At 52.8% G+C, this 27,200-nt stretch overlaps 8 protein-coding genes across 8 annotated transcripts; 5 read left to right on the plus strand and 3 right to left on the minus strand.

Moving 5' to 3' along the window:
• Positions 1–8,779: 8,779 nt before the first annotated feature.
• NCS54_01068700 (Hypothetical protein) lies at positions 8,780–9,683 on the plus strand (the record flags this gene model as incomplete). Its single annotated transcript, XM_053155987.1, has 3 exons — positions 8,780–9,072; positions 9,127–9,398; positions 9,448–9,683. 3 exons carry the CDS (start codon positions 8,780–8,782, stop codon positions 9,681–9,683), a joined length of 801 nt encoding a protein of 266 aa, XP_053011962.1.
• Positions 9,684–13,432: 3,749 nt separating this feature from the next.
• Positions 13,433–14,396, plus strand: NCS54_01068800 (Hypothetical protein; the record flags this gene model as incomplete). The annotated part of the gene is made up of 2 exons (XM_053155988.1): positions 13,433–14,048; positions 14,122–14,396. The coding sequence occupies 2 exons, from the start codon at positions 13,433–13,435 to the stop codon at positions 14,394–14,396; spliced, it is 891 nt and encodes a 296-aa protein (XP_053011963.1).
• Positions 14,397–17,151: 2,755 nt separating this feature from the next.
• NCS54_01068900 (Hypothetical protein) lies at positions 17,152–18,088 on the plus strand (the record flags this gene model as incomplete). The annotated part of the gene is made up of 3 exons (XM_053155989.1): positions 17,152–17,438; positions 17,496–17,767; positions 17,823–18,088. 3 exons carry the CDS (start codon positions 17,152–17,154, stop codon positions 18,086–18,088), a joined length of 825 nt encoding a protein of 274 aa, XP_053011964.1.
• A 326-nt stretch (positions 18,089–18,414) lies between these two features.
• NCS54_01069000 (Hypothetical protein) lies at positions 18,415–19,297 on the plus strand (the record flags this gene model as incomplete). The annotated part of the gene is made up of 2 exons (XM_053155990.1): positions 18,415–18,605; positions 18,655–19,297. The coding sequence occupies exons 1-2, from the start codon at positions 18,427–18,429 to the stop codon at positions 19,295–19,297; spliced, it is 822 nt and encodes a 273-aa protein (XP_053011965.1). The 5' UTR covers positions 18,415–18,426.
• Positions 19,298–19,580: 283 nt separating this feature from the next.
• Positions 19,581–22,075, minus strand: NCS54_01069100 (Bms1-type G domain-containing protein; the record flags this gene model as incomplete). The annotated part of the gene is made up of 2 exons (XM_053155991.1): positions 19,581–21,913; positions 21,970–22,075. 2 exons carry the CDS (start codon positions 22,073–22,075, stop codon positions 19,581–19,583), a joined length of 2,439 nt encoding a protein of 812 aa, XP_053011966.1.
• Positions 22,076–22,367: 292 nt separating this feature from the next.
• Positions 22,368–24,112, plus strand: NCS54_01069200 (BING4CT domain-containing protein; the record flags this gene model as incomplete). The annotated part of the gene is made up of 2 exons (XM_053155992.1): positions 22,368–23,090; positions 23,141–24,112. Exons 1-2 carry the CDS (start codon positions 22,404–22,406, stop codon positions 24,110–24,112), a joined length of 1,659 nt encoding a protein of 552 aa, XP_053011967.1. The 5' UTR covers positions 22,368–22,403.
• A 223-nt stretch (positions 24,113–24,335) lies between these two features.
• On the minus strand, positions 24,336–25,066 carry NCS54_01069300 (Aminoacyl-tRNA hydrolase; the record flags this gene model as incomplete). Its single annotated transcript, XM_053155993.1, has 2 exons — positions 24,336–24,652; positions 24,703–25,066. 2 exons carry the CDS (start codon positions 25,064–25,066, stop codon positions 24,336–24,338), a joined length of 681 nt encoding a protein of 226 aa, XP_053011968.1.
• A 632-nt stretch (positions 25,067–25,698) lies between these two features.
• Positions 25,699–26,877, minus strand: NCS54_01069400 (Glyco-transf-64 domain-containing protein; the record flags this gene model as incomplete). The annotated part of the gene is made up of 2 exons (XM_053155994.1): positions 25,699–26,452; positions 26,507–26,877. The coding sequence occupies 2 exons, from the start codon at positions 26,875–26,877 to the stop codon at positions 25,699–25,701; spliced, it is 1,125 nt and encodes a 374-aa protein (XP_053011969.1).
• Positions 26,878–27,200: the final 323 nt, after the last annotated feature.

Below are 27,200 nucleotides of genomic sequence, written 5' to 3' on the forward strand. Positions count from 1 at the left end.
AGCGGATCTGGATTGTGCCTCGCTTGTAGGTGCCGGTGCCGTCGCCGACACGTCGGATTGTCCCATCCGCAACGATCTCTGGGCCGCGCCGGAGACAACAAAGCCAGAGCCCAGACCGGGAAACGGACGCAAGACATAAGACCCGGCCACATCTGACTAGAGTGTTAGTTAGGACCCCTGTCACCTCGGGTAGCTTCCCCGTGAATCTGCAATTGACAACAACGACATCCCCTCAAGACCTAGGCTGGCGAGCGGCTGCTAAAGTCCTTGCCAGAACCCAGAATTAATGAGCACGTTGGTCGCCAGTGAATAACACCAACGCCCGAACAGCCAGGGATACCAACAACACAATGAGATTCCGGTACGAGTATATTCGTTAGGGGCATCTTTATTTCTGTGTAATGATAATAGCCTACAACAAGACTGCCTACTGCGTCAAGTTAAGAGCACTCATCTGAAGCCGGACCTGATGTGTTTGACGTAGCACCTGGTCCAGCCTGATTTCCCGCTGAAGACTCGACTCTGAGTTGGTGACTTGATCCTTGTCGGATCGCGAGGCTTGGCTCCCACACGTCCCGCAGAGCTTGGACCTAGGAACAAAGAACAAGTTGCTGCGGGGTGGATACGGAGTTGCCAAATCGTAGTGTTGTGATGCCTGACTGCTTTGTTGCAACGCGGTTACGGTCCCTGGACGATGGGGCTCCGGATCCATTGCCAATGGACCGCACGGGAGAGATGCGCTAGAGATGCACCCCTGCCCTAACTGCCTGGGTTGCGCTGATCAATCGCTCACTGGCTCACTGGCTCACTGGCTCACTGGCTCAAGGGCTCACTGGCTCACTGGCTCAAGGGCTCAAGGGCTCATGTTTATGCTGCTACCAAGACCCTGGAAGGATGGATGGTTGGGGTTAGAATCAACCCTCAGCCAGGTGGAACGGTCGGCGCCCGTCATGCACCCGTGACTCCGGACGGGGGATCGATAGACAATGTGAGCCAAAAGTTCGCGTTGGTGATCTGAGACAGAAACGAGGCCCCCTTTGGAGCTGACCATTGTCGCTCAGTAAAGCCTGCACCGGACCTGCACCTATTCTCACTCGATCCCTAGCTCGGGCTTCCGCGCCGATGAACTGGGCCTAGGGAATCTGGGGAGCTCACACATGCATGGCCATGTCCCGGGCGGTTTGACCCAATTTTCCAAGACAGGATGCAGACGAAAAGGAGGAGACCCAGATCAAGCTGGGCTGGACAAGCAATTGACAAACCTCCACGCCCCGGCCAACAAGACCCGCAAAAGCCGGACCAGCTATGCATGCATCGGGTCCTCAAGATGAAAGTTAGGGCCAGCGTCGTTGCCTTTCCAGGGGCCGCGAGCCTTGATTGCCCACGCGTGGCAGATCAGACCCAAGGGTAGGATTGCGGCGGTCAAGCTTGACTGGGACCATGCAGGTCAACATCGACCGATGCGAAGTTCACACAACAACCCGGTGATGGAGCCGAGTTCACGTTGCATATTGGTGCGATGATGTAGAAAGGCCCAATCCAGAAGGTGTATTGGCCATACCTCGCTGGGGTGTCTGTCAGCTCGCCTCTCCTCGATTCACTTATGGACTACACCACGGCAATCTGGACGGGAGAAACCCCTGCAGTCCCGGATTCGGGACTGCCAGGGTGATAGGTGTAAACCAGCTTTGCAATCGAGCTAGAGCCTCGTCCTACCACAAGATCGCATAGTTCATGATGGTTAATCTTGCTTGTTATCGCCTTTGTTGATGGCTTCATTGGCTTGAGCATAGCAGTACGGTCAAGGGTCAGGTGACTACCTAGAATGGCCGTTGCTCGAGGATGGATCTTGAACCGTTTTTAAAAATGGAAACTTCCTATAGTGGCAGCATTCTTGGCGACCTTGCTAAAAGAAGTTTAAGACGAAAATCCAGAAGGGGACGCTTGAAAGGCCCTGTGCGCGCGAAAAATCTGCCCCACCATGCGCGCGAAAAGTCCGCCCCACCTTGCGCGCGGTGGAGAAATCTGGATCCACTGGGCGCGCGCCCAAATGTCAAGCTCGCGCGCATTGAAACATTTCGAGCGCGCGCACGGTGGATCCAGATTTCACCACCGCGCGCAAGGTGGGGCGGACTTTTCGCGCGCATCATATTCCACGTGGTCTGTTTCCTTTAAGACGCTTGGCGTTTGGGGCCGTGATCGATTCCCTCCTCCAGCCCATCTGTCCAAAATGTCTGTCCGAAGTGACCATGCTTTTACCGCTCAGCGGTGACACCGCACGGCAAGCCTCGTACACAGACCAAGCGTTGGCAGGTGTTCACGCTGGGAGAAGCATGCACCAACCCGCCTGTAGCCCCGGATTTCTCGACCGCCCCCCTGTAAGTCAAGATTTCCTGTCCTACGCATGGCAAGCCAGAATTCGTTTTCCAGAATTCGCTTCTATGTACTCCCCGGAACCACATACCCGGTCTGCCAACGGCGGCGGTCTTCTACCCCTTGATTGGAAGAGTGCTTGTCACAGTCCAATCTCGCACTAGAAAGCCGAGAGAAGAGACAACTCGGCAGCGAACTTGTCGTCAGGTCGAGGGGCCAAGCTCCCGCGAGCGCGGATACTATAGGTAGGTACTTGGCATCCCTTCACTAAGGTCAGTGCGACCTCCATGGGTTCCGGACCTGTGCCTCAAGAAAGGCACGACTCTTGTGGGTGAGAGAGGGCATCACTAATGAGCTCCTGTCACCAACCTTACACCTACATCTGTGTCGTTTCGTCCTAGACGGGTGTATATCACTGAGGATGAGGCAGGGAATTTCGGCGCAGAACGTAGGCCTAGAAATTGGAAGGAAGTAGCTGTGATCACGGAGCCTTGGCGGTGGTGCCTCTCAGGTGCTCAAGTGCCGTAGTCAAACATGGATCTGAATCCCTGTCAGGCGCGCGCAACTCGAGGACGCTGTCTGCCTACTGTAGACCCACGGATGGACAGTTCGGCCCGCCCCTCAAGCCCCCGCGACAACAGGGGTAGCTGGAAGTTTGCTTGTGTTGGTGCCGGCATCGGCAGTGACGTTAACTTGGAGGGGGATAAGCGTACCCTACGCTGATCGATGCACGATAAGACTTACATATTCTCCGGGTAACTAATAACCTAGGAATAAAGGGTCCCGGTTCTTCAGCCCCACAGCCGAGTAACGGATGCAGAGGCTCCGGGACATGGCGAAAGGAATGCTTCTTTTACGTTGCGCTGGATGACTTGAAGGGTAGCGGGCGAGGCTGGAAGCTGTTGGAGCACAACCCCTCCATCCTACCAACCTCCTTCTATTGCGCCAGGTCTCTCTCTATACTTCGTCTCAGACGACCTTGTGAGTTGAGTAGCAAACAAGGGATACAACACCCGGGTGCCCATTCTGCGAATGAATTCATGTTGAGGTGAGGTGAGAGATGACCTACTACCAGCCCCGACCGAGGTTTAATGTTTGCTGCTCAGAACGCCAGAGTAGCAGTCTCTTAGCAAATGCTACATAAGTGCTCATTATGATATCGCCTGTCACCGTATCATCAACACTAGAGATCGGGCTGTGTGTTGGGCCAGACCCGGTCGGCGGCGGGGAGAAAATCGAGGGCCCCCTGTCCACACCTACTGACCGGGCTAGGTAGTGGCTTTGCAAACTGTTCAGGGTCACCGTCTCGGTTGGGCAAGGCTAGTGACGCATCTACCCGCTGCTTTGGAACGTCGATGCGATGTTTTCTCCTCGCAAGCCCGAGATCTGAACGAGTAAATGCCCCTGTTCATGCGCTGGCTTACTGAATCAGCCGAACGTTGGCGCAGCTTCAGACATGCAGCCTAACTAGGCTGCGCGTTTCTTTCCACACAGACTCAGCTCTATTCTCGCCGGCTGCTTGCCTTAAAATAGGTCGTCCCCAAAATCCGCTCTCCATTTGTGGCAGGAACTGTCTGTCCGAGCGTGGGGCTGGTTATCCTTTGTGCCTCATCCCACGAGTTCCATGACACTCATATGTCTTTCCTTGATCTCCTAGGAGAGCAAGATTCTCAAGACCGGATGAGACTCTCATACTGAGTTGGCGCCCTTGTTGTAGATATAAAGTCTCGAGAAGTAGAATAAGGCAGCCAAACAGAGCAGAGCAGAATTCAGCCATTTCCATGCACTAGAGTTCATTTATTGCCTCAACAAAGAAATGTAGCGCCCATGCAGCAAACGCTCTTCTTCATCCTTACTTTTTTCACGAGGAATGAACTCATCGATTTGCCATGGGGTGTACACCGGTCGAGGGATGCCGGGTTCGGTAGGTGGAGAAGAACAGACGCATGTATCACCGCGATTGCGCGGACTCATTGTGGACCAATGGGCTCGAGAGACTGATGCTACTGAAATGGGAGCCACCAAAGGGCGAGTGGTGCTGCCGATCAAAGGCAAGCCCTACGCAGGGCGGTGCATGGTCGCTTGTTCATGTGAGGGCCGTCAGACTTGGGAGATCCAGGACGCCAGGGTAGGGACGAACAAGAAGTGAGCTGTCTTCGTACAATGAGAAAAAGGTATTCTAGAGATCACATAATATTGCAGAGAGTATGAGCCGAAAAATAGTTGGTGCCTTCGTGAGATCATAGACCTTGGTATGGGAGGAATGGTGAGACAAGGTCGCCGAGCCCGATGAACTCGACCAGCGGATGACACGTTTCGACTCTCATACCTTGGCTGGAAAGAAAAAAGAAAAAGCAAAGGCAGTGAGAGGGCTTTTTAGGCTAAAGAGGGAGCAAGCCACAGGAGTGTTGCTGACCGACAGGTAGGAAGGAAATCACTCTGTTAACTGGCGGTCGACTCATCAACACATCGAGTGTGTGAGCCATCCGCCTTGTAACTTGAGATAGCAAGAGTCAAGGATTACAGCTTCCAATTTACTAAACACTGATGAACCTGAATATAGCTATTTATATGGCTTAAGTGTCCTCACTGTCCAACGTATATGTTATCGCCTTTTGTTCCCAAGACTTTGAAACGCCCCTCCGTCTGCTGTAACCCAACCGGGCAATGCCCGAGACAGATTCAAGTGCCTGGTGCCTTGTCTTCTTCCTTCTTCTGCTGGGCCTTCTCGACTTTGGCGTGGTCAGGGACAGTTGCTTGGCCCTCGGTGGTGGGATCATTAACGGTCAGCTCGACCAGACGGTCCGAAAAGGAAGTATTGTCGTGAAGGTATCGTAACAGCATCGAGTTGTTCTCGACAGGCCTATAAAGGTCAATAGGAGACAATCATTGATCATGTCAGGTGCCATGAACTGACATCATGCCCTCTCCTTTCACACAGTCCGTGTTGGTTGATGGTGGGTTGGGAGCCATGGTGGGCAGTTACTGCTGCCTCGCAGAGAGGAAAGTCCTAACAGCCAAAAAGACGAAATTTGAGTGGAAAGGGCAGTTGGAGGATACCCAAGTAGATCTCATGAGGTAGAGACGAGGAAGAAGGTCTGGACGTCCAGTATGATAGGACTCAAACTAGACGAAGAGGAACTATGCGATACTTCAATGACGGCAGAATCCAGTCCAGATTTACTTGGAGAATGTTTTGAAAAGAGCGGAGATGAAGTGCGAGAGGCCATGGTTTTTATTTTATGATCTTGCCTGTGTTGTCTTGATTGTGCGCCTGGACAGAGGTAGACCGCCTCGCGTGCAACGAGGCAACTGTCTTGGACTTGACCCAGCAAAGGGGCACCTAATGTGCGGCCGAACGGACTATATCATCAAAGCATTGTTTTTTCTCCTCTGGTTTCTCTTGTAGATGAAGTCGTGGAGGTTGTGAGACAACCATTAACATTCCTGTCCATGAAAAAGCAATGACCGGTCCCTGGGCTTGGGGTCTTGCCTACAGTAGGTCCGGTGGGCACGTTCCCCAATGAGTTACATGCGCTGTGAGCCAGTGAGATGAATAAGAGGAGGGGTGAATCTGCCATGATTCTATCTGAAATGAAATTCTGTCGCACTGAGCCCTACTGTCTTCAGTAGTGGTGTATACCTATCTAACTTGGCCCAGGCACGCCCACTGGTGGTGGTCGCGATGAGCCTGTGAGACCTCTGGAAGGAGAAGACGGGAAAGGGGCAGCACACCCACCCAGGCGATAAATGGCGACATGAGACTGGCCGCCACTTGCGAAGACAGGGCGGCATAGGAGGGCAACTGGACGGCTTGCACACATCGGTTAGCGAGTGGCGGCGCATGGGGTACTGCGGGAGGCGAGCGTGTGAAGGTGTGCTAGTCGGATAGACGAGACAATCGAGGCCCAACAAGTTATTTCTTTTTCCAAGGGCGTTTTTCATCACTCTACTAGCATCACGAGCTTGAATATTCGGTGTGAAGTGTTCCGTACGAGTGTAGTTCTCAGTTGTCATCCCCGCCTCCTGGAACTTGGCACGACTCAAGGCCCAGCCTGATCTTGAGATTTAACGTTTATAACTCAGGCCCACAGGCCCGGCTGACCGGGCAAGCAAGCGGGTGGGAAAAGAGACAGCCAAACGACTGCAATGTCTAGATAGCCCAAATTTGAGGTGTTTAACCATCAAAAGTAAGAAAAAAAAGGGAATCGCCAGTTGTGTTCTCATCAACCTGAATTTGTTGAAATGCCTTTCTACTATGAAAAGCAACGTAACAAAACACATGCATGTGCTGGATGTGGCTGTAGCTGAAGAAACGTCATAAATAGGCATGGACGTTACAATCAGTATTCCAGGGAGGGAAGCGCAATACAAAGCAAAAGAAGAAAGAAGAAAGAAAAGAAGAAGAAATACTGCTCTGCTAGGTGGCACCCAACCCTGCCACCAGGGTCCGGCTTGGGATCCGTTGCAAGACTGGCGGATAAGGGTCGCCTAGTGGACCAAAAAGACAGAGCCAGCGCAGCAGAGTCTCAGAAGAAGCAACTCGTTTCATCTGCCATGGGGAAGCCCCACGATCTTTCCCCATCCTCTCCCACTGGGCATGGAGCAAAGTTTACACCTTCTTCTTCGCCGTCGTGGAGCCAAGCGCGGCTTGTTACTTGTCTCTCCAGGGACCAGCAGACTTCCGCTGATCGACTCCCCCCCAGCGGGTTGCCTGACGCACCTCGCTTAGGGGCAGGCCCTTTCACATGGCAGATTGTGTGTGCAAGAGGCCGATCTGGACGGTTGAGCCGCCGTTGCACCATGTTTTCTTTGTGTGGTATAACCTTGGCTTGCATGGCTGATGTTGTGTCGAGTTGGCGGAAGATTTCTGCTGCATGTGACGCAGGTGTTTAAAGTGGACGCCACCCTGTCACGCAAACCAGACGCCCTCTTACCTCTCACCTGGAACGGGACAGGAGAGTGAGGAAAGCTGGTGGAGTTTGGTCGACAGAACTGACACTCAAGTGGGATGTATGATCCAGGTGATCAATGATGCAGGCAGCCTCAGAGCTATATTGCTGTATTCTGGAGGTCATCAAATCCCCGAGCCATGGCAAGCATTGCTGTCACTCGTACTGCTCCTGCGAGTCTTGTTTTCCCTAGTAACCTCCCACCGTTTCACGTCCCCAGATTCTAGACTCAGTCTAGACCCTATTTTTGCTTCCGGGGGACACACCAAGGCGACCTTGCAGACGCCAAACTCCATGTGCCTGCATCCAGAGTCCGGTCAGCAAGTCCAACCAAGTCTTATCCCCGTGAAATCTTCAGGGTTTATCCTGGTTGAAATGGAAGATGCCGACTTAAGATGGACAAGAGCCAAAAATGCACCCGCCACGTCATGGGGCAAGTTCAATCGTTGCAACTGGCTCGATCCACTGGACCTTGGTGAACTTACTTCTTTTGTCCTTGGGAGTCTTTAACGCCCTTCGCCGATCTACGTCAAGTCTCAAGATCCAATTTGACGTGGATCAAAACAAAGCAGAGGAAAAAAGGAAAGACTCCATGTTATTTTTGAGACTGTTTCATATCTGCATGCACGTGGTGTCGGTGGAAGTGCTCAGGTGGCTTCTCGCAGGAGGCGCTGCCGATCGTCATCGTCGCCGGCGAAGCGACAAAAAGCATGGGTGTGAAGCCGCCCGCATCCCAACCCCCTCATATGAGTATTAGAAATAGAATCAAGTTACAGCCAGTGATGGGACCCATGAGTAAGCGGCCAGACAGAGGTGAGCAGACCACACAAATCAGGAAATAACTGATATTGGAGCGCAGAGTGTGGCTGTAACATCGCAAACATAGGGCAGCTATTTGAGAATATAATAGTCTAATTACACTCAAACAATAGCAAAGATAAAGACAACACTGTTTCTTTTATTATTCCTATCATACCCTCATCGCTACTCCTAGAGGAGGATACCCAAGCTGGCGGCTTTGTGCTGACGTCTTGGGGGGTACGTACCGCCATGGAACATTCGCGTCTTTCCATGAGAGGCGCAGTCCGTCACCCGCTTCTCGTAGAATCTTCCAGCGCATTCTTTCTCTTTCTCTTTGTTTCCGACGCTAATCGTATCCCCGGGGCATTTGATTCAAGTCTGAATGAACCACTCTCGGATGAACCCTCCTGTGGCTCAGGGCTGCATCAGCTGCGTTGGGCTGAATCGCAAACCATGACGGTTATTGAGAGCTGACGCGCCTCCCCATGAGTCTTCTGTATAAAGCATCTCGGGCCATGAACCTCGATTTGTCGGGCCTACCATGCTCGCTCACCCAACCAGCTTACCGATGAACCTCCGACATGGCCTCGTCTGCTCCCTCCTTCACCATTCCTCTGACCCCTGATTGATCTTTTGAGGATTTTGACGAGTTCATGGGCCAGCCCTTGTTCCCTGCCCCGACTTCTCAGTGTCTCTCTCCAGTTATCATTTCAGGGATGGCGCCCTCGCTGTTTCACCCCGCCAAGAGGAACCACAACGCTTTCTTACTGGAGTCACCATCTTATCAATCTTCAGAGGCCTCTCGGTCTCCTCCACCAAAGAAAAAGACTGTGGCCAACGACGTTAACTACAGCTGCCCGTATCGGAAGCGCAATCCTGAGGTTTTTAACGTGCGCGATCACCCGACATGCGCGACTCGATCATTTCCCAGCATTACGATGGTCAAGTAAGAAACCTTCCTCCCAACCCTACGAGACTCTCGTCGCTGATTGTCCAGCAGACGGCACATCATGTCCACGCATCTCTTGTCGCAGTGCGCCGAGCAGTGTGAAAACTGCCACTCGTGGTTCAGAAATAAGAATGCCTTGATGATGCATTCCGGAAACGGAATGTGTCCTCATCATTTCAGCCCATCGACCCGGAAATGCGACATGGGCATCGACCAAGAAATGGAGGCCAAGCTCCGAGATCGCCGGGCCGTCTGCCAAGTCCTCACTTGGCGCGATCTTTGGATGACCATCTTCCCAGGTTGCGGCGAGGTACCGAGTCCAAGTATGAGCCCTCTATCCCGACTGGCCCAGTGTCGCTAACCCTTTTGTAGCCTTCAGACCTGTTGTCGAGGGTCCTGAAGCCCTTGAATTTTTCTTTCGGAGTCTTTCTGGCCTTGATGGACCAGGAAGACACCGCGCACAGGCAATGATTCATTCGAGTTGCGACTGCGATGACTTTGGAGAAGCGTTGCGAAGAGTGTACGGTTTCGTGGTCGATGTGCAGAGAAGATCGGGCGGGTTCCCTGATTTTGGCGTTGAGACGTCTACAACTTACATTGGCGGGTGAGGCGGATTCTAGGTCAAACATACAGCAAGTTGGATCAAAGGTCGGGTGTTGGCGGTATTTTTAGATCTCTGGTTTTACATCAGGTTGATGGCGTTGGGGGCTTGCGATCATCATGTTGTCTTGGTAGTTTCTATGGGCACATACGGACAAGAGGTTACACGGTGGAAGAGCTGGTCCTCCTCTTGGCTCGAGCAACACCCCTCCCCTTCAAGGATGGGCTAGTTCCCGAGACTAGACGAACATGGGAATGCAATTTAAGGTTAATGGAGACGATTGCCGGCGATCCACCGTCCCACCCGGGAACGGCACGGCCCCACCCGGCCGAAAACCTTGAATTAGTCAAAGAAAACGAAAAAGACTTTCTTGGCTTCCGTTCCTCTCTCTATCATCTCATGTTTCGTCCGAGTTTCAAGTTCAGCTCGAAAAGGAGGCCTCTTGGGCGGCCCCCCGTACTACTGCAGCTCGACGTGGCCATTGGCCCACATCACCACACCTGCGAACCCGCTAACGTGAGAAGGGTCCGTTTCACAGTATTTATGGTATCCTTGACCAATGCGTCAAACTGACGCGCGCCATCCTCAAACTGGCGCCCTTCTTGTACGAGGACGGCGTCTGACTCGACGACATCTGTTAGATCGTCAAGAGGGTGGCCACCAACATGTTGAGAGGTGGCAATGTGCAAGTCCTCGGCGGACCACTTGCGCGTCGCCCAAGCGCCTGAGCCATTCGGAGCCTCGCAATCGTTTGTTTACTTGCGTCTTAGGCGGCTCTCCTTTTTTACTCCTTCAGCAGGCTGCCTCGTACTCGAGTTGTTTCAAATGTTTCGTTTCATGTTTCGTTGCCTTCGGACACCATCTTTCCCTTTGAGGTGGTTGTCCGGCAGAGCCGGACTTGCCAAGCCTGCTCGACAGCCCCGTTTCATTGTTCCTCCCCCACGACTATTAGGCATCAAGAGTCTCACACGAGAAAAGAGACGATTCATTTGCGTAATCGAGTTTCATTAAGCTGACCCGTCTATCCCATTTTCGCTCATAGTCCGGCGCTCGCAATCGCGATGCTGAGGGCCTCACTCAGTCCCACCGCCGTCTCGTCATTAGGTTGGCTCCAGGCCAACTACATCAAACATTAAACATTTCCAGAACAACAGCCCTGGGCCTCGCAGAAGGCCATCTCATTTGCATCACCGCTCCCTCAAAGTACCCAAACCTAAAATAACCTTTCCATTGGTCACAGCCTGCTCTTTCCAGAACTGCTCTGGGTGCCCTGCTGTTTCGCATTGTCGGAGTTGGGGGCCGGCTTCAGCTTATCATTTGCAAAGAGCTTGGACACATTGTCGACGGCTGTGGTGGCCGCAGCAGAGGGGCCGGATGCGGGTGCGCCGCCCCAAATCAGACGCTCCTGAACGGGGGAGACGTCGTAAATGAAGGGTTCAATCATCTTGGTGGTTTCCATGTTTCTGCGGCTGAGTGTCAGTGTCAGGGTCGAGCGACATCGCTAGGTGAGGCCGGCTTACCTGGCGTCGTTAACAGTCGTTAGCAAGAGGATGAAAAAACGCGACCTCGTTGGAGGCAATTGGGGTTTGAAGCGCCAAGGCGGAGAGCAATAGTCGGCGTCTTCTGAAATGTTGATAGAGTCACTGCCGAGTCGGGGCAAGGACAATGAAGTGTCGAGGCCAGAGGGAGGAGGATGTTTGAGAGTAATAACGTGATAATATGGTATTGAAAATTAGGGGCCAAGAATTACATTCCGAATTAAGTCCATGCTTTGGGAGAAATGAGAAAGAAAAGAACATTTTTGGGAAAGGGATCAATTATTAAATAGGGAGCCTGGGGGAGTTCGGCTGCGAAGGAGGCTCTACACCCTTTGACTTCATACACTCCTGCATTAAATTGAAGGTGGTGCGGAGGGGCCGGCAAGACACGAATCCTAACCTGCTTGCCCCCTAGGCTTATTGTAGGCGTTGTGTAGTAGGATCACACGTGTGTTGAGGCCGGCGTGTTTTGAACGCGCCCTGTGGCAATTGATGAAGCCTTCAGACTGGTTGTTCGGCTGTGTCTAAATGAGTGCCATGGTGTACACGAGCGGTGTTTCGGTGCTAGATTGTTTGAAGTATACGAAATTATCATCTTAGTAGAGTCATCCGAATCATTACTCTTTTTACGCCCAAACACCAACTCCTCGTTGTTGTGCATTTGATGATGGCGATGATGTCCCTGTTTTACCCCCATTTCTGTGGCAATCGCCCATCCCCACACTCATTGCGGTGTCCCAACCACCCTCGTTGCGCACACCGCCAACGTGCTGTTACACGTGTACTCGACGTAAAGCGTATCTGTCTGTTGTGCATACTCGCTGCATGACACACCTGTTGCCGCACGATACCAATAGATGAATCTTTATTAATTCTCATTAGCCAGCCGAGTTGCCCAATTCCGTACCAACCCTCCGCCGCTCCGTGCTTAGCATGTGAGGTGCCACACACAATGTATTCTCATCTTATCCCCGAAGAGTTTTAAAATAAGATTCAAGAAGATCAATAAGATACAAGGAAGAGATCTAAGATGGTCATTCTACTGGGATGTTTTTATTAAGCATTTTTATCAGTTTTATATAAGGTTACTTACAAGAGTCGAGATGAGTTTAGTCTTATTTACTGTTTTATTGTGTCGTTTATTTCCTGACCCTTGTGGTTGCATCTTCGGGCACCGGATCTCGTCTCTGTTTCCCCGGTCATCAATCTCTTCACGTCAGCAGCGCTGACTGTTCATTGAATTATCTTGAGGCTTTATCACCGGGTCATACGGTAGATAGGCATCATCTGTACCATGATGCCTAAAACCGATGCGCTGGCGAGGGCTTCACCCAGACATGATATCCGCACACCAAAGAAGTATTATCCTAATCGCCGAAGTCCGTGGGGTTGGAATTTTTGGAAAGAATTGCCGTGGTCAAGCCTATTGATGGGGTTGAAACCATCATGAACTGAGAGCCTGGAGGGTGCGGAGGCCTGAGAGGTGATGACGTGTAAATAGATTGAAGGCCTCACAAGAGTGCATTCAATTCTATGAGGCCAGTGCAAATACCTAATGTACGAGTCAAAGAAAATGAGGTTTGCGCGAGAGCCAACATGAGCTGCTGGCCCTCGCGCGACAGACTCGATTGGTTGGTCACGCATCAAACAAGTAATTCAGCCTTCCTGGCTGTGCAGTGTCTGCCTGGTAATTACAGTACGAGGCCCTTCGAAGTTATGCATCGCAGCCCAGCCTGATCGGGACTTTGGGGTCCGCCCAGTTGAGGGCCACCACGCCTTGTATCTCGCCACAGGCGGCTAAACCACACCTGTGTCGAACGAAGGGCACTCAACAAGTGACAGGCTACGGTTGAGAAAAAGGTGATTCTTTCGGGAAACAGTTCCATTTTTAGGACGTATGCCTCCACAGCTGAACGGGAACGGTTCATTAATCAGCTGGAGCCTAGACAGGCTGGTTGGCTTTGGTTACAGGGCTGATATTGGGATTCGCCACCCGAAGGCAAGTTACCCCAGGTTCAGACAGCATTGTATAAACGGGCGGCGGCGCTTTGCCACGCGGCCCTTGCATGGCTTAGTTGAGGCTTCCTGGTCTCTCTCTTCTGCTTAAGCAATTTAATATTTGACTTGACTGCTCTCACCCAGACATATCTACTTCACAACTCACCCCACCTCTCTCTCTCTCTTTCTTCGCAGCGCCTAGTGCTGCAATCTGTCAATCATGAGTGACAACATCTACTTTCCTACCTTCGCAGGGGAAGGGCTAGACTTTTCTGGAACACCAGGGCCTGGACCATCCTATTTCCAGGAGAAGAGGCAGTACACCCTCGACCCGACAATCACCGCGCTAGATGCAGAGGGTGTTGCGTTTCATTCCCAGGAACCAGAGGTGCAGACGGCCAACCAATCCTTCAGCTGCCCCTACAGGAAGCGCAATCCTTGGATGTTCAACGTTCGCGATCATCACATCTGTGCCACTCATTCGTTCCCCACCATCGCCCTCTTGAAGCAAGTCCACTTCTTGTATAACACCTCATTCGCTCCCTCAACTAAAACAAAGTCTAGGCGTCACATCGTGTCCAAGCACCAATCAAAGGATTTTACCTATTCCTGTAACAACTGCGGCATTCCTTTTCGGGCGGATCTTGATCGGCAGCTGCACCAGGAATCGGGGCTTTGCTTCAGGCACCGCACGTGCTACTCTGATGAGTATGACAACGGTATCACTGAGGACATGCATCGGAGGCTCCGCGATCGCGGGTCCAGGAACGGTGTTTCTGACTGGAGTACGCTTTGGATGACCATTTTCCCAGAAAGCGATCATATTCCGAGTCCCGGTAAGCTGCCCGAACGATTGATTGCCCTAACTTGACGTCGATCCGGTCTTTCACTAATACGGCCGACCGTCAGAGTTCGTCCCGGTTGTCGAAGCCCACGAGACTTGGTGCCACTTCTTCCAGCGACTCCGAGAACACAGTTGTTCCATGTCCGCAGAGCTCATGATGCAAGATGCCCGTGTGCATCTTCAGATGCTCATCAGCCAAGGGCAAAGCTTTCTTGCTGCGCTTGGAAGTACTATACGTTGGATCGGTTGCTTTATCTCCAACGTTACACAGAGGTCGAGGATGGGGAGACCGCAGTGGTTGGATGAGGCACTGCGATTCAGCATGAACACGGGGAATTGACTGTTTGCTTGGTGGATGCTGCAGGGGTCCTGGGGAACTTGGAGATCTGCTGCGCATCACAAAGTAATAGCAGGTAGCAAAGTAACATGGCGTCTTTTTCTTTCACACACGACCCGGCCCTCCGGGTGCGTCTCCACTTTCACGGGCGAGTGCACCACTCCGGCCCGTTGCTCGAACGTTCCACATTGCCCAATTTGGCAGTTTGGATGTTGACAACGATCTACCAGCTCAAGCGTTATAGGCCAATAGCTCAGATACCCAGTTATCCATCTATTAGACTACCAAGGCGCTGGGTATCTAGCACGTCGACTCGGCCATATTGTCTCCCTCCAAGGCAAGTCATCGTGAGTAAATTCTGATTATTAGTTCTTATTTTAGAAGGTAGTTGCTGTTCGCCACCATCTACACGAAACGAAAATTTAGTGTTTTCTAAGAGCCAGGTATGAGCGACTGTCCATCGCAGCGGATGAGGGCAATCGCGGGCGATTGCATAATGACCGTCACGTTGCTTCATCTCGGGGCTAGCTCAGAACAAGAATGCAATGCGCGGGCACACGCTGGTCGAAATAAGAGGCTCGACTATACCATTGGTCGCAGCAATGGGAATGCCGATAAGGGATTAGAAACTCGAGGTCAGATCGTCTAACAAAGCTTTCCACAAAGTTCTCAGAAGATGACAGTCATCGAGGCAACCCACTGGCATGGTTCCTCCGTGAGGCGGCCTCCTCACGGCTTGCAGGAGGCTCTCGCCCCGCTTCTTACCTCTGAGGCTCTCTTCTCTCCTGGGATGTGAGATGTACGTCATGCTTATGTGTGTCCTGTCTGCACAGGCTTGGTTCAATAGCGTATCAACCAACCACAGGCTTGCAGCCAACTTCACTCCGCACCCTTCCAGTTGGGTCCCTTAAGCCTGGATGGTGAGTGATCTAATCTGAAAAAAAAAAAAAACAATTGCATTATTTCGGCCACAGCCTTGACTTATTTGCTGGGCGACCTCGAGCAGCTGGCTGTGGCTGGCGCTTGACCCCACGTTAGCATCCACCGAGTCTTTGACTAATTCTCGGTATCGGGCTATTATTTACTTGAGATGAGAGAAGGTTGTTTAGGAGTATCCCGGTTTCTCGCCTAGATACATGGGTTCTTACTCAAGCATAGCCTAGAATCGGTGCAAAATGAGGGTTAGCAGCAATGAATCTCGAGGTTCGGCATCCATTACCAAACCACCGAGCTATACAGGCATCCATGGAGCAGGTCCCTCTGCATCCTTCGATGCCAGGGTCTAAAGAGAGGACTTGGGTGAACCAAGGCAGCTGGAAGGTTTCTCCGTCCGTCTGCCGCACCTGCAAGTGCATACTGTACTGCTCGATTCAGCTTCACTGGATGACTGAGGATGACTGAGATTCGGCCACAGTTCATCGGGCCCAACTGATAATACTGTCAAAGCGCCAGCGAGAAACAAAATTCGAAGAGTAAGCACCAAGTTTTGAAAGACATGTAGTCCTTGGCGGACTGGTTGCAGGGCAACTACACAGTGCGTATACAGTCATTAATACGCCCGCTGGGGCCGTACTTCGAAGAAGCCGCTCTTGATATTTTATCAGGCAAACCCTCAGCAATCGACCGTCTATCTCATCGGCAGAGCTCCAGGATGATGTCACGGACCGGATGATTAGCCAGCCGCGCTATACCGTCGCAGCTTAACCCAGCATAAAAGCAAGTGCAGTTGGTTGGGACAAGTGCATCTTTAAGGGTTCATGCTGCAGAAGTTGATAACTGACTGATCCATGATTTACGGCCCAGGGTACGATATGGGATGGGTGGCTGAGAGCTGCTTAGGCCCAGAAGCAGCAGTTAGTGGCTTCTAGCTCAACCACGGCGCCGTCTACTTGAGGGGGCCTATAGTCCGGCCTATTCCCGTGACTCGGTCTTCCGCAACTCCGTTGTGCTCGGAAGACCAAGCACGGGGGGGACGTTGATTAAGGAAAAAAAAAGGTACTTATCTTCACAGTGAATTACAGTGGGAATAAAAGTCACTTCATTATATTTAAAAGTATATTGTTGCAATTGATGGTTGGGCTATCTTCATATTTATAATCTCAACGCGACGGTCAGGCGGGGTAGTGACATCTTCTTCACACCATCACTTGCAGAACTTGAGGTTATCTCGATAAAGAAGTGACTTATAATAATATGGGGCACCTCTGTAATAAGAAGTATCTTTCTTATTGCCCCAATCAACCGGCCTTTTCCTTAGTCAACGTCCCCCCCGTGCTTGGTCTTCCGAGCACAACGGAGTTGCGGAAGACCGAGTCACGGGAATAGGCCGGACTATAGGCCCCCTCAAGTATGGAATACGGCAACCACCCGTTGGTCGTCAGGCGGGCTGTCTGGAGCACAACTCGGAGGCCACCTAAGGTGGGGGATCCGGTGGGTGCCAGTGCCAGGCATTCGGCAACAGTTCTCATTGCTTGACGTCGTTCAGAGGCGCTTCTAGCGTCGGTAACCGCTCTTGATTGGCTGCCATGAATAATCATGTTCGGCTGAGCAAATCGCGCGGTATGAGATGGTTTTTTACTCTGACATTACGCGACACCAATCGCAATACCTAATCGTAGTGAATGACCAAGTATAAAGGCATCGGACCCCAACTCTTCTGTTATTCTCGATGGCTAACCAGTATCCCCATTGAGCAGTCCTTTTTTTTTCTTCTTCTCGTTTTCACTGCTTAGACATGTCCATGCCTGAGCATTGCACCATGTTTGACAGTGGCTGTGACTGGGCCTCACTATTCCTAGATGACCTGCTGCAGCCTGCCCCAGACCTTCTGCACAACTCAACCTCACGAAGCTCGCAAGGCACCAAGAGAAGACGCGATGACCCTGAAGAGGGAGAGTCTTCGGTACATCTGGTGAGCGAAAGAAAGAGATCGAGAGTCGACATTTTTTTCAGCTGCCCTTACCGGCGTCGAAACCCTCGAGTGTTTAACGTTCGCGACTTTCCTACATGCGCCCACCACTCCTTTTCTAGCATCACTCTGGTCAAGTAAATGCTGCATTTTCCATGGATTTTCTGCGAGGTTAGTACCTGACTACTGCTTAGACGCCATGTGACGTCGGCACACCAGGCCAAGGAATTCACTTTCCAGTGCAAAATCTGCAGCACTTGGTTTCCTACGAAAAAGGCATTGGACAACCACTCCAACCATAAAACCTGCTCCAGACTGCCCCTTCTCGTCGTTGATGAGTACGATAGAGGCATCACGGAGGAAATGGAGAGCAAACTGCGAGATCGCCGCGGCAAAAACAAGGTGTTGGAATGGAAAGACCTGTGGCGCACCCTCTTCCCCACCAGCCAAGGCATCGCTGCCCCTGGTAAGCTCCCCTAACTAAGGCTCATCGTATTAGTGAGACTGATGGCTCGATTCAGACTTTGTTCCAGTCATTGAACATGACGAAGGTAGGGAGCGTTTCTACCAAGGGCTGTCGGAGCTGAAACCCAGCATGATCTTCGAGGTACGGGGCATTTTATTCAAGGCCCTTGAGATTCATCCAGTCGAAGTTGTGCGCGAGCTCGATGGCCTAGTCAAAGTGCTCTCTTCACCAGCCCAGAGGATGTTGAACTCGGAAAGTGAAGCCATTCCTGATGAGGATTCGGTGACACTGTCCTGGGAAACCACGCCCAGTGCTTTGTGAAACACGTCCGAGGACATGGCTACAAGCCAATCCTTTAAGTGAACATGCCTCAGACTGTCAGAAGGAGCGGCAATTCGTCATACTGGCCCCGGCTCCGGTGCAGCCCCCCGGCGGCGGCCGGCGCATTTTACCCCTCCCCCACATTGACGCAAGCTTGGAGCTTCCCCTCCAGCCAACCTGGAAGCTATCCACTGATAAGGGCCGCTGCTCATGTCGCCGCCCGCCGCCGGCCACCAACTGGAACTGTCTCAAATAAAAGCTTCTCCCCTCTTTGAGGAGCTGACGTCGTGATTCTTCCCCTCTCCACGACACTCGACCCTTCGACATCACCAGCAACCATGTCACACACTCACGACGGATCTGCCCCGCACTCCCACTCGCACGAGGGCTTCTCGGCCGCCGAGCACGGCCACTCTCACGAGATCCTCGATGGACCCGGTAGCTACCTCGGTCGCGAGATGCCCATCACCGAGGGCCGCGACTGGTCTGATCGAGCTTTCACCATTGGCATTGGAGGGTGAGAGTAGCTATCCATCAATTCGAGGAGCAGAGCTGACTGTCAACAGCCCCGTCGGATCCGGCAAGACTGCCCTCATGCTCGCACTCTGCCTCGCCCTCCGAAAGGAATACTCCCTTGCCGCTGTGACAAACGACATCTTCACCCGCGAAGACGCCGAGTTCCTCACCCGCCACCAGGCCCTCCCTCCCTCCCGCATCCGAGCCATCGAGACTGGTGGCTGCCCGCACGCCGCGGTCCGAGAGGACATTTCCCAGAACCTCGCCGCCCTCGAGGATCTGCACCGCGAGTTCGAGACGGATCTGCTTCTGATCGAGTCTGGCGGCGATAACCTCGCTGCAAACTATAGTCGTGAATTGGCGGATTTCATCATCTACGTTATTGACGTGAGTGGTGGTGACAAGATTCCCAGAAAGGGAGGACCTGGAATCACACAGAGCGACTTGTTGGTTGTGAACAAGACGGATCTGGCAGAGATTGTGGGTGCTGACTTGGGCGTCATGGAGCGGGACGCGAGGAAGATGAGAGAGGGAGGCCCTACGGTGTTTGCGCAGGTCAAGAAGGACGTTGGCGTGGATCATATCGTCAACTTGATCAAGAGCGCATGGAAGGCCAGCGGTGCGGAGGAGGAGAGGAGAAGCAAGGGAGGGCCTAGGGCGACTGAGGGCCTGGAGGCCTTGACCAACGCATAAAAGCGCAAATCAAAAACTGATATTTCCTGAGCTAACCACCTTGACGACGTGGGCTTGCTTCTTCTTGTTCAACTTTGTAAGCTGTCACCCCTTTTGGTGGTGGTTGAGTGATCCAACAATCACAACGGTGGCGATGGCGACACTAATGGCAACACCTTCGATCCATTCAACCTTGGGCTCCGTCACAACACGCAAGTGAATACTCAAAATTCATCAAACAAAAGAAACCAAAAACGCCTGTATTTTCATCTAGAGAGGTATACTGGGGTGGTCATGTCTAAGCCTATTCATCCATCATCATATCGCCATCAGCGTTGAGTGTGCTCGGGTCAATCTCCAACAACCGGCCCTCGACGGGCGCAGCGTTGCGCGGCCACACGCGCTTATACAGACTGACACCGATCGAGTCCTGCGGGTTGATTCGGCCGTCAAACGTCGCCTTGAAGTAGCCGTGGGTGCCTAGCGGCTCCTTGATGAAGCCGCTGCGGCCGCGCTTGGTCCACAGGGGCATCGCCTTGAACCACTCGACGTCCTCGCGGTTGAAGAACATGTATCGGATGGTGACGATCTTCTTGTGGATGTGGTAAGGGTGGCCGGCGAGGATGATTCGCTTGGCGATGACGCGAGAGGTAGATGGTGGCAGGGCGGTTCCGGTGCCAACCAGTGACATGCCGATATGTTGGCCATTCTCGGTCTCAACCTCCTCAGCTGTAGTTCTCTTGAAGAACAGCACAGGGACCGCTCCCCATGTCAGAGGACCCATAAAGGTCGCAATAGCTGACTGACCGGGGTGCAGGTACCGGCAGTACTTGTGAACATCGTTGGGTGTCTGCCCGGGCTGAGAGAATAGGGGCTTGACGACCATTCGACGGGGTCCGCACTGGACGATGAGCTCCTCCTTGGCCTTGATGGACTTGGTAAAGTCAGAGCTGAGGTTGAAGAGGTAGTTGACGGCCGTCTTCTTGTTCTCGTGTCGGAGCAGGGAGAACAGAGTCAGGGGCGACTTGGGGTTATAAGTCTTCTCAACGATGGGAGAGATGCCCTTGATGTAGACTTGGACACGGGTTCCGGGCTCAACTCCGCCAACAAGAGCCTCTCGTGTCGCCTGAGACCGCGAAGACTGGTAGTTGGGAACCTGGAGCAGACGCCTCCACTCCTCAGGCTCGTGGGCGCGGTCCTCATCCTCCTGCCACACACTGGTTCGCAGACTCTTGAGACCACGGTATCGGGCTAGACGCTCTCGTGCCAGCACGTGAGGGTGCAACTCGATCTCATCAGGGAACTCCTTGTCGTCCTCAACCTCGTCCCGCTTTCGTGCTCGGAATTGCTCGAGCTGCTTAGCATCCTCCTCCTCATCAGGCTCAATCATCATCTCCGATTGAGGATATTCTGAAGGGGCACCCTCAGTTGGGGGAGCGGGAGCACGACCCTCAAGACCATCCTCAGGGCGAGCCTCCTCCTCTCCAGCCTCGTCCTTCATCTCGAAATCCTCCATATCGGACTCGTCGTCTGAGACATCCTCAAGGTACCAGGCTGACTGGTAGTTGGATGTACCCTTGGGCACCTTCTTCTTAATCTTCTTCGCCTCAGCCTCCTCATCTGAGAAGTAGTGGTGGTCATCCAGCAAAACACCCTTCTTCTGTGCGGGCTCAGTCTCCATAGCGGCATCGTCATCAGCATCCATCATGACCTCCTCAGGGGCAAGATCGACCAGATCATCTCGATCCTCAGAGGGCTCATCGAGAACCTTCTCACCCTCTGTAGGCTCGATTGTGATCTCCTCTCCCTTCTTCTTGATGTGCTTTGGTAGGGGAGCAGCCACAATCTTTTGGATCTGGAAAGTTCCCCAGTCGCCAACCTGAACAAGGCGGTCGGCCTTGAGACCCTTACCACGAACAACACCAGTGATAATAGTGGGGTCGGAGTTGGAGTAAGCAAACTTGATATCCTCAGCCAGCATCCAACTCCTCTCCTCCCTCCACCGGACGCCCTTTGGTGTTGTGCTGCATAGTGACCGCATGAGGTTGGCGCATTCCTGTCGGTTTTCGAGGCTGTAGAGCTTCTCTTGCTCGGGGTGGAAGTGTGTGATGAAGGACTTGAGAGAGCCCAGAACTCCTTGTCGCTGCTTAGCGAGCTCAATTGTTTCGAGTCCTTGGACGAGGGTGAAGAGGGTCGACATGCCCTGGCTTTCGACACTTCGCAGGATCAATTCACCAAGCTCGTCAACCTCGGTATTCGCCGACAGAACCACAACCACAAAGTCGGCCACCCGCGCAGCATCCAGACAGGCGGTCAGATCTCGCTCGAGGGGAATGTACTGGAGTTTTTGCTTGAATCGGTCGACTGTGACTCGGAAGTTTCCATCCACAGCGCTGTCCTCGATATCGATGCTGCCATTCAACTGCTGGATAGCGACCTTGGCGTCTCCATCAGCGCACAGAGGAATAACCGCAACGTTTCTGGGCGCTCCATCTCGTCCAGCAAAAACCGAGGTCTCCTTGACGTGCTCCTTGTGCTTGTTCAAGCGGGCCTGCTTGGCCTGGTTGCGTCGGTCGAACTTGGACATGACTTGTTGATGGATAGTTTTTCGCTGGCCTTTTTCGTTGGGGACTCGACCTGTGCATGCATGTCAGATTTCGCGATCACCTGAATTTTTTGGCAAAAATTCATACCCTTGGCACGGTCTCTCAACTCATGCTTGGAAGCAGCCCTCGACTTGAATGGCTTGTGCGTGACCTTTGTCGTTGGCCGATGCGAGTGAGCCACAGCGACAGGCATCTTGCTGTCACTACCGGCTTTGAATCTGAACGGTAGAGAGGCCAGATTGGACAGACAAGAGGTTGAAAGGTGGGAAAAAAGTGCCCGTCAAGGTCGTTGGCAAATCTCGATGGCAATATCTTCGATTATCGCAGGCGGTCATGGCGGGGTTGTGGTTATCTGGAAATTTTTGTGCGCTATCGATAACGAAAGCGGGTAAATTTTCAGCCAATGGAATTATAGCGATAACAATCGACTCTTGGCGTCCTGGAAATTTTGTTTTATGCCAATCCTTCCCGCCTCTTGAAGCAGCCTTTCAACCCAGCCAGCGAATCGACGACACGAAACGATGGAGGTCGACACGATTGACGAGCCGCGGACAAAGGTGCAGGAGAATGGAGCGCTCGTCGTCAAGAGCGCTCGCACAGAGCTCGTCCCTCGCCATGAACGGGAGAAGGCTCGTCGGCACCGCGAAGCCCAAAAGGCCTACGGCCGAGGAAAGAAGATCAACACAAGGGGTATCAAGGACAAGAAGCTCCGCAACAACATGAAGCGCCTCGAGAACAAGTACCAGGATGCCGCGATCAGGGCCAAGGACGCCGAGATTCTGCTCGAGAACACGGCCGGCTTCCTCGAGGCCGAGGACGAACTCGAACGGACGTACAAGGTGCGCCAGGACGACATCACCAAGGAGGTGGCGGTGGAGACGGCGCAGAAGCGGTTCGAGCTCAAGCTTGATGATCTGGGCCCCTACTGCTTTGACTACTCGAGGAACGGTCGGGACCTGCTGCTGGGAGGTCGCAAGGGCCACGTCGCGACCATGGACTGGCGCGAGGGCAAGCTGGGCTGCGAGATTCAGCTGGGCGAGACGGTGCGCGACGTCAAGTGGCTGCACAATAACCAGTACTTTGCCGTGGCGCAGAAGAAGTACGTCTACATTTACGACCGCAATGGCGTCGAGCTGCACAGCTTGAGGAAACACCAGGAAGTGAGCCACATGGAGTTTCTGCCGTACCACTTCCTCCTGGCAACAATTGTAAGTCTTGAGCGAACTGATCTGTCGCATGCGTCACTAACGAATCTCAGGGATCTACAGGCGTTCTGAAATATCAAGACACCTCGACAGGTCAATTAGTCGCCGAAATCCCGACCAAGCTAGGACAACCGACCTCTCTTGGACAGAACCCCTGGAACGCTATCCTACACGTCGGTCACCAGAACGGAACCGTCACATTATGGTCGCCCAATTCTCAAGATCCTCTAGTCAAGCTTCTAGCCCACCGAGGACCTGTACGAGATCTAGCGATGGACCGTGAGGGCCGGTACATGGTGTCAACCGGTCAGGATCAAAAGATGGCGGTCTGGGATGTTAGAATGTTCCGCGAGGTCAACAACTACTTTACCCGACAACCTGCAACATCAGTGTCCATCTCAGATACTGGTCTGACAGCCGTTGGCTGGGGTACTCAGACCACTATCTGGAAGGGCCTCTTCGACAAAAACAAGCCCGTGCAAGAAAAGGTCCAGAGCCCTTACATGGCTTGGGGCGGCGAGGGCAAGCGCATCGAGCGCGTGCGCTGGTGTCCCTTTGAAGATGTCCTCGGCATCGGCCACGACTCTGGCTTCTCATCCATCATCGTCCCTGGTGCTGGTGAGGCCAACTTCGATGCCTTCGAGGTGAACCCCTTCGAGACGGCCAAGCAACGACAGGAGTCCGAAGTCAAGGGCTTGCTCAACAAACTCTCACCCGACATGATTGCCCTGGACCCCAACTTTATCGGCAACCTGGACTTGCGATCCGAGAAGCAACGACGCGCCGAGAGAGACCTCGACGCTCCCGCTGTGGATGTGGCCGAGGAGATCCGCAAGAGGGCGAGAGGCAAGAATGGCGCCCTCAAGAAGTATCTGCGCAAGCAACGCAAGAAGAACATCATCGACGAGAAGAGGCTGCACGTCGACGAGATCTGGAAGGAGCAGCAGGCGCAAAAGGACAAGAAGCGAAAGGAGGTCGAGGCGGACCTGGGCCCGGCGCTGTCGAGGTTTGCGAGAAAGGAGTAGCAGCAGGCTTGCTTATACTAAAAATGCGAATAATACCCCGAGCTCAAGTCACGGTCGTCTGGCGATGCGAGGATGTAATTTGGTGTGCCAAAAACTCCGTTTTGAAGGTCTATATGTTCATGAAAACGTTTATATGAACCCAGTCCGGTTCCCGTGCTCTATACTTTTCATCCGTGATCTCATATGATACAACCCCCCATCGTAGACTTTTCCCGTGCTTCAATCACAGCAACTTGAGTCCTCCAGTGACCTGGTCGACGACGCTTCTCGGGGCAGGTCCAACCCCCAGCACCGTCATGCTCCCGGCTTCAATCTGTGTTCGTCCGGCATCCTGGATCACTTCGGCCGTGAGCCCCAGGGAGCGCGCCTTGCGCCGGAGCTCGAGCATCTCCTCCTGGCTCTTGACCTGTACGGCGATCTTGGCCTGGCCGAGGCGCTCCCAGCGAGCGAGGATCTTGCGCTGGGGGGAGTTGGCGGGGGCGCGGAGGAGGGTCTTGTAGCATGCGAGGGTGGCGTGGGAGCACTGCGCGGCGATTTTGCCTGGTAAAGTCAGCGCGAGGTCTGTCAACAATTCGAAAGGTGGCACATACCCTTGGTCATGCCCAGGTCGGTTCGGACCACAAGAACCAGCTTGCACTCCTCGCCGTTATCCTGCACAACCGGCTCCTCCTTCTTCTCAGCCTTCTTCTCCTCAGCCACCTTCAATCCCTGTCTGCGGTCGGCGTCGGGGCCATTAGCCCAGTTAGGCGCATGATCCAGCAGCGAATCATCCTCGTCGACATCGCTCTCCTCGCTCTCTTCGGGGTCGTGGAGAGCTCGTCGGCGCTCCTCGACGAGGTCGGGGGAGATGAGGTATCCGCGGATGGTCCAGACGCCAAAGGCGTAGCCGGTGAGGAGGGCGGTGAACGCCGTGGAGAGGATGATTCCTGTCTGCTGGCCGCCTGTGTCTGCCATGGTGTGTCGATTTGGGGTTGCTGTGGTTGGGTTTTTGGAGGGTGTGGTTTTGGGTGGTTGGTGATGGAGCTAGGTTGGTGTTGGTCATATCACGTGGGGCAGCGATGTGTTTCAAGGTGCAACATGTCATCATGGGTGCTTCGTTGGATAAATATATTGAATAAAACTTGTGATTCAGAATCATAAGCTTGCCTGGTCCGATTTTAATTCTACTGCTCAAACTACTACCAGTCATTATTTTACTACGGTTCACGTTGTCGTTGCCCAATGGCTTCTCGAAACAGGAGTGTGTATGTACCCACGGCTCATTAGCAGTCCTGGGCACAGAGAAAAGAGTCTTGAGAACACAAGGAACGTCCAAGCGTTTTCTTGAGATAAGATAGCGTAGAATCTCCGGGCGTTCCGGTGTAAGGTGTCGCCCATGGCCGGTGCTTCCATTGACCTTACCTTCGTCTCCATTCGTCGAACATGTTGACTCAATCAGCCATGATCCGTATACCTTAAAAGCGACCGTTTCCCTATTCAAATGCAAAACTTATTATGAATCGATAACTAGAAATCCTTCCTCGGGGGTTCTCCCCAACGCCGATAAGCCGTGTCTTTGAGGGTATCATGGGCTCCCTGCCATCCATTTACACGACAATAACACCTCGCTGAATGTATGCCGTCTCCTCGACCAGCGGGAAGCATCCAAGCATCTTTGAAAACTCATTTAGACACGCACTGCGAGCGTCCATGTGTCCCGTCTTCCTGCTGATACCCTCCCTCGGCACATAGTTGACGTACTTCTCATTACCACTAACAAGCAGCGGTCCCTCACCAGTCAGCATAGAGTGGACGTAGTTGAGGGCAATATCTTCGCAGTTGAAGCCCTCGTCCACATAGTCTCTGATCTGGTTCATGGCGGTGTCGTTGGAGGCGTAGTAGTCGAGGAATGACATATGCGAAAAGGCTAGCCCGGAGAGAACCATTGAGTACCCGTCTTCACCCTTCTGGGTGTTGCAGAATGTGTACTCGCTGTTGCCATACAAATCAACGGGAGAACATCGTGCAAGGGCTCCAGTCAGTCGGTTCCGACCAAATTTGCGCCACGTCTGAAAGACAAACTCGAGATCGCCAGGTCGGTAGTAGACGTCGTCATCTGAGAGGAGGATCGCCTGCGTCTTGTAGTCGGGATCAGGCCAGAGCTTCTCGTTGAGGCTGTTCTTCTTTGACTTTCGGTACCGCACTGGCACGCCGTGCTTGGATACGTAGTTCTCTGGTGGTTCAGCCTCGAGGTCGTTCCAGACGACGACTATCTCGTGAAGAGATGGGATCTTATCGGTCAAGAGGGCTTTCAGCGTATTCTCAAGCTCCTTGGGTCGACGATAAGTCTGCATAGCAATGCTAGAATTGGACCGCCGTTAGCAGCTTCATAGTATTAATGTGTGGGAAACGTACGTGAACTTGTCATCTGGCAGATGCTCATACTTTTTTCTCGACTTTTCCCAAATCTCTCGTGTGCCCGTGTAGTTTATACTCGAGCATGTGGGAAACTTGGTCATCTTGCTGATAACTTGAGGAATAAGAGCGGTTGCATTTGTAAGTCGAATGGTGACGATGATGAAGGCGACAGTGAGAACAAAGGTCGTCGTGAGTGTGGCCGCCCGTTGAAAGGCGCGAGACTTGATGAGCAGCGGGATATTCGTCCTGAGCCATTGCGTCCTCTTGTCGATCTCGGCTCTCAGGGGTCTCGTGTTGAGTTCCACCTTGTAAGTGAAATTTCTCCAGGACTCTTCAATCTTGTATCCCAACGGCTTGACGGACTCCATCTTGGTTTCTTGCGGCTTCAGTATGCTCGGAGTTGAAGCCTGGAAAAGGGGGTGTGAGGAACCACAAATAAGGTATGCACCTTCCAAACTCCCCCGCGTGGGATGCCCGTTGAACAAACTCCAGCCACTTGACTAGAATTGGCAGGTACGTTCTCGGTGCTTGCTCCGATTTGATGTATCTAAGAGCGAGCCGAAAGAAGATGTGGAAGATGCAAGAATTGATGCCAGGAACTGCCAGCAGGCAGGATACAAGATAGCATAACAAAGATTTTACATATAACTGATATCTGCCCGACATTCATGACCTCCCCCTGCAAACCCTT

Source organism: Fusarium falciforme, chromosome 8 (assembly GCF_026873545.1).
Source record: "Fusarium falciforme chromosome 8, complete sequence".
In the NCBI taxonomy this organism is placed as follows: Eukaryota; Fungi; Ascomycota; class Sordariomycetes; order Hypocreales; family Nectriaceae; genus Fusarium; species Fusarium falciforme.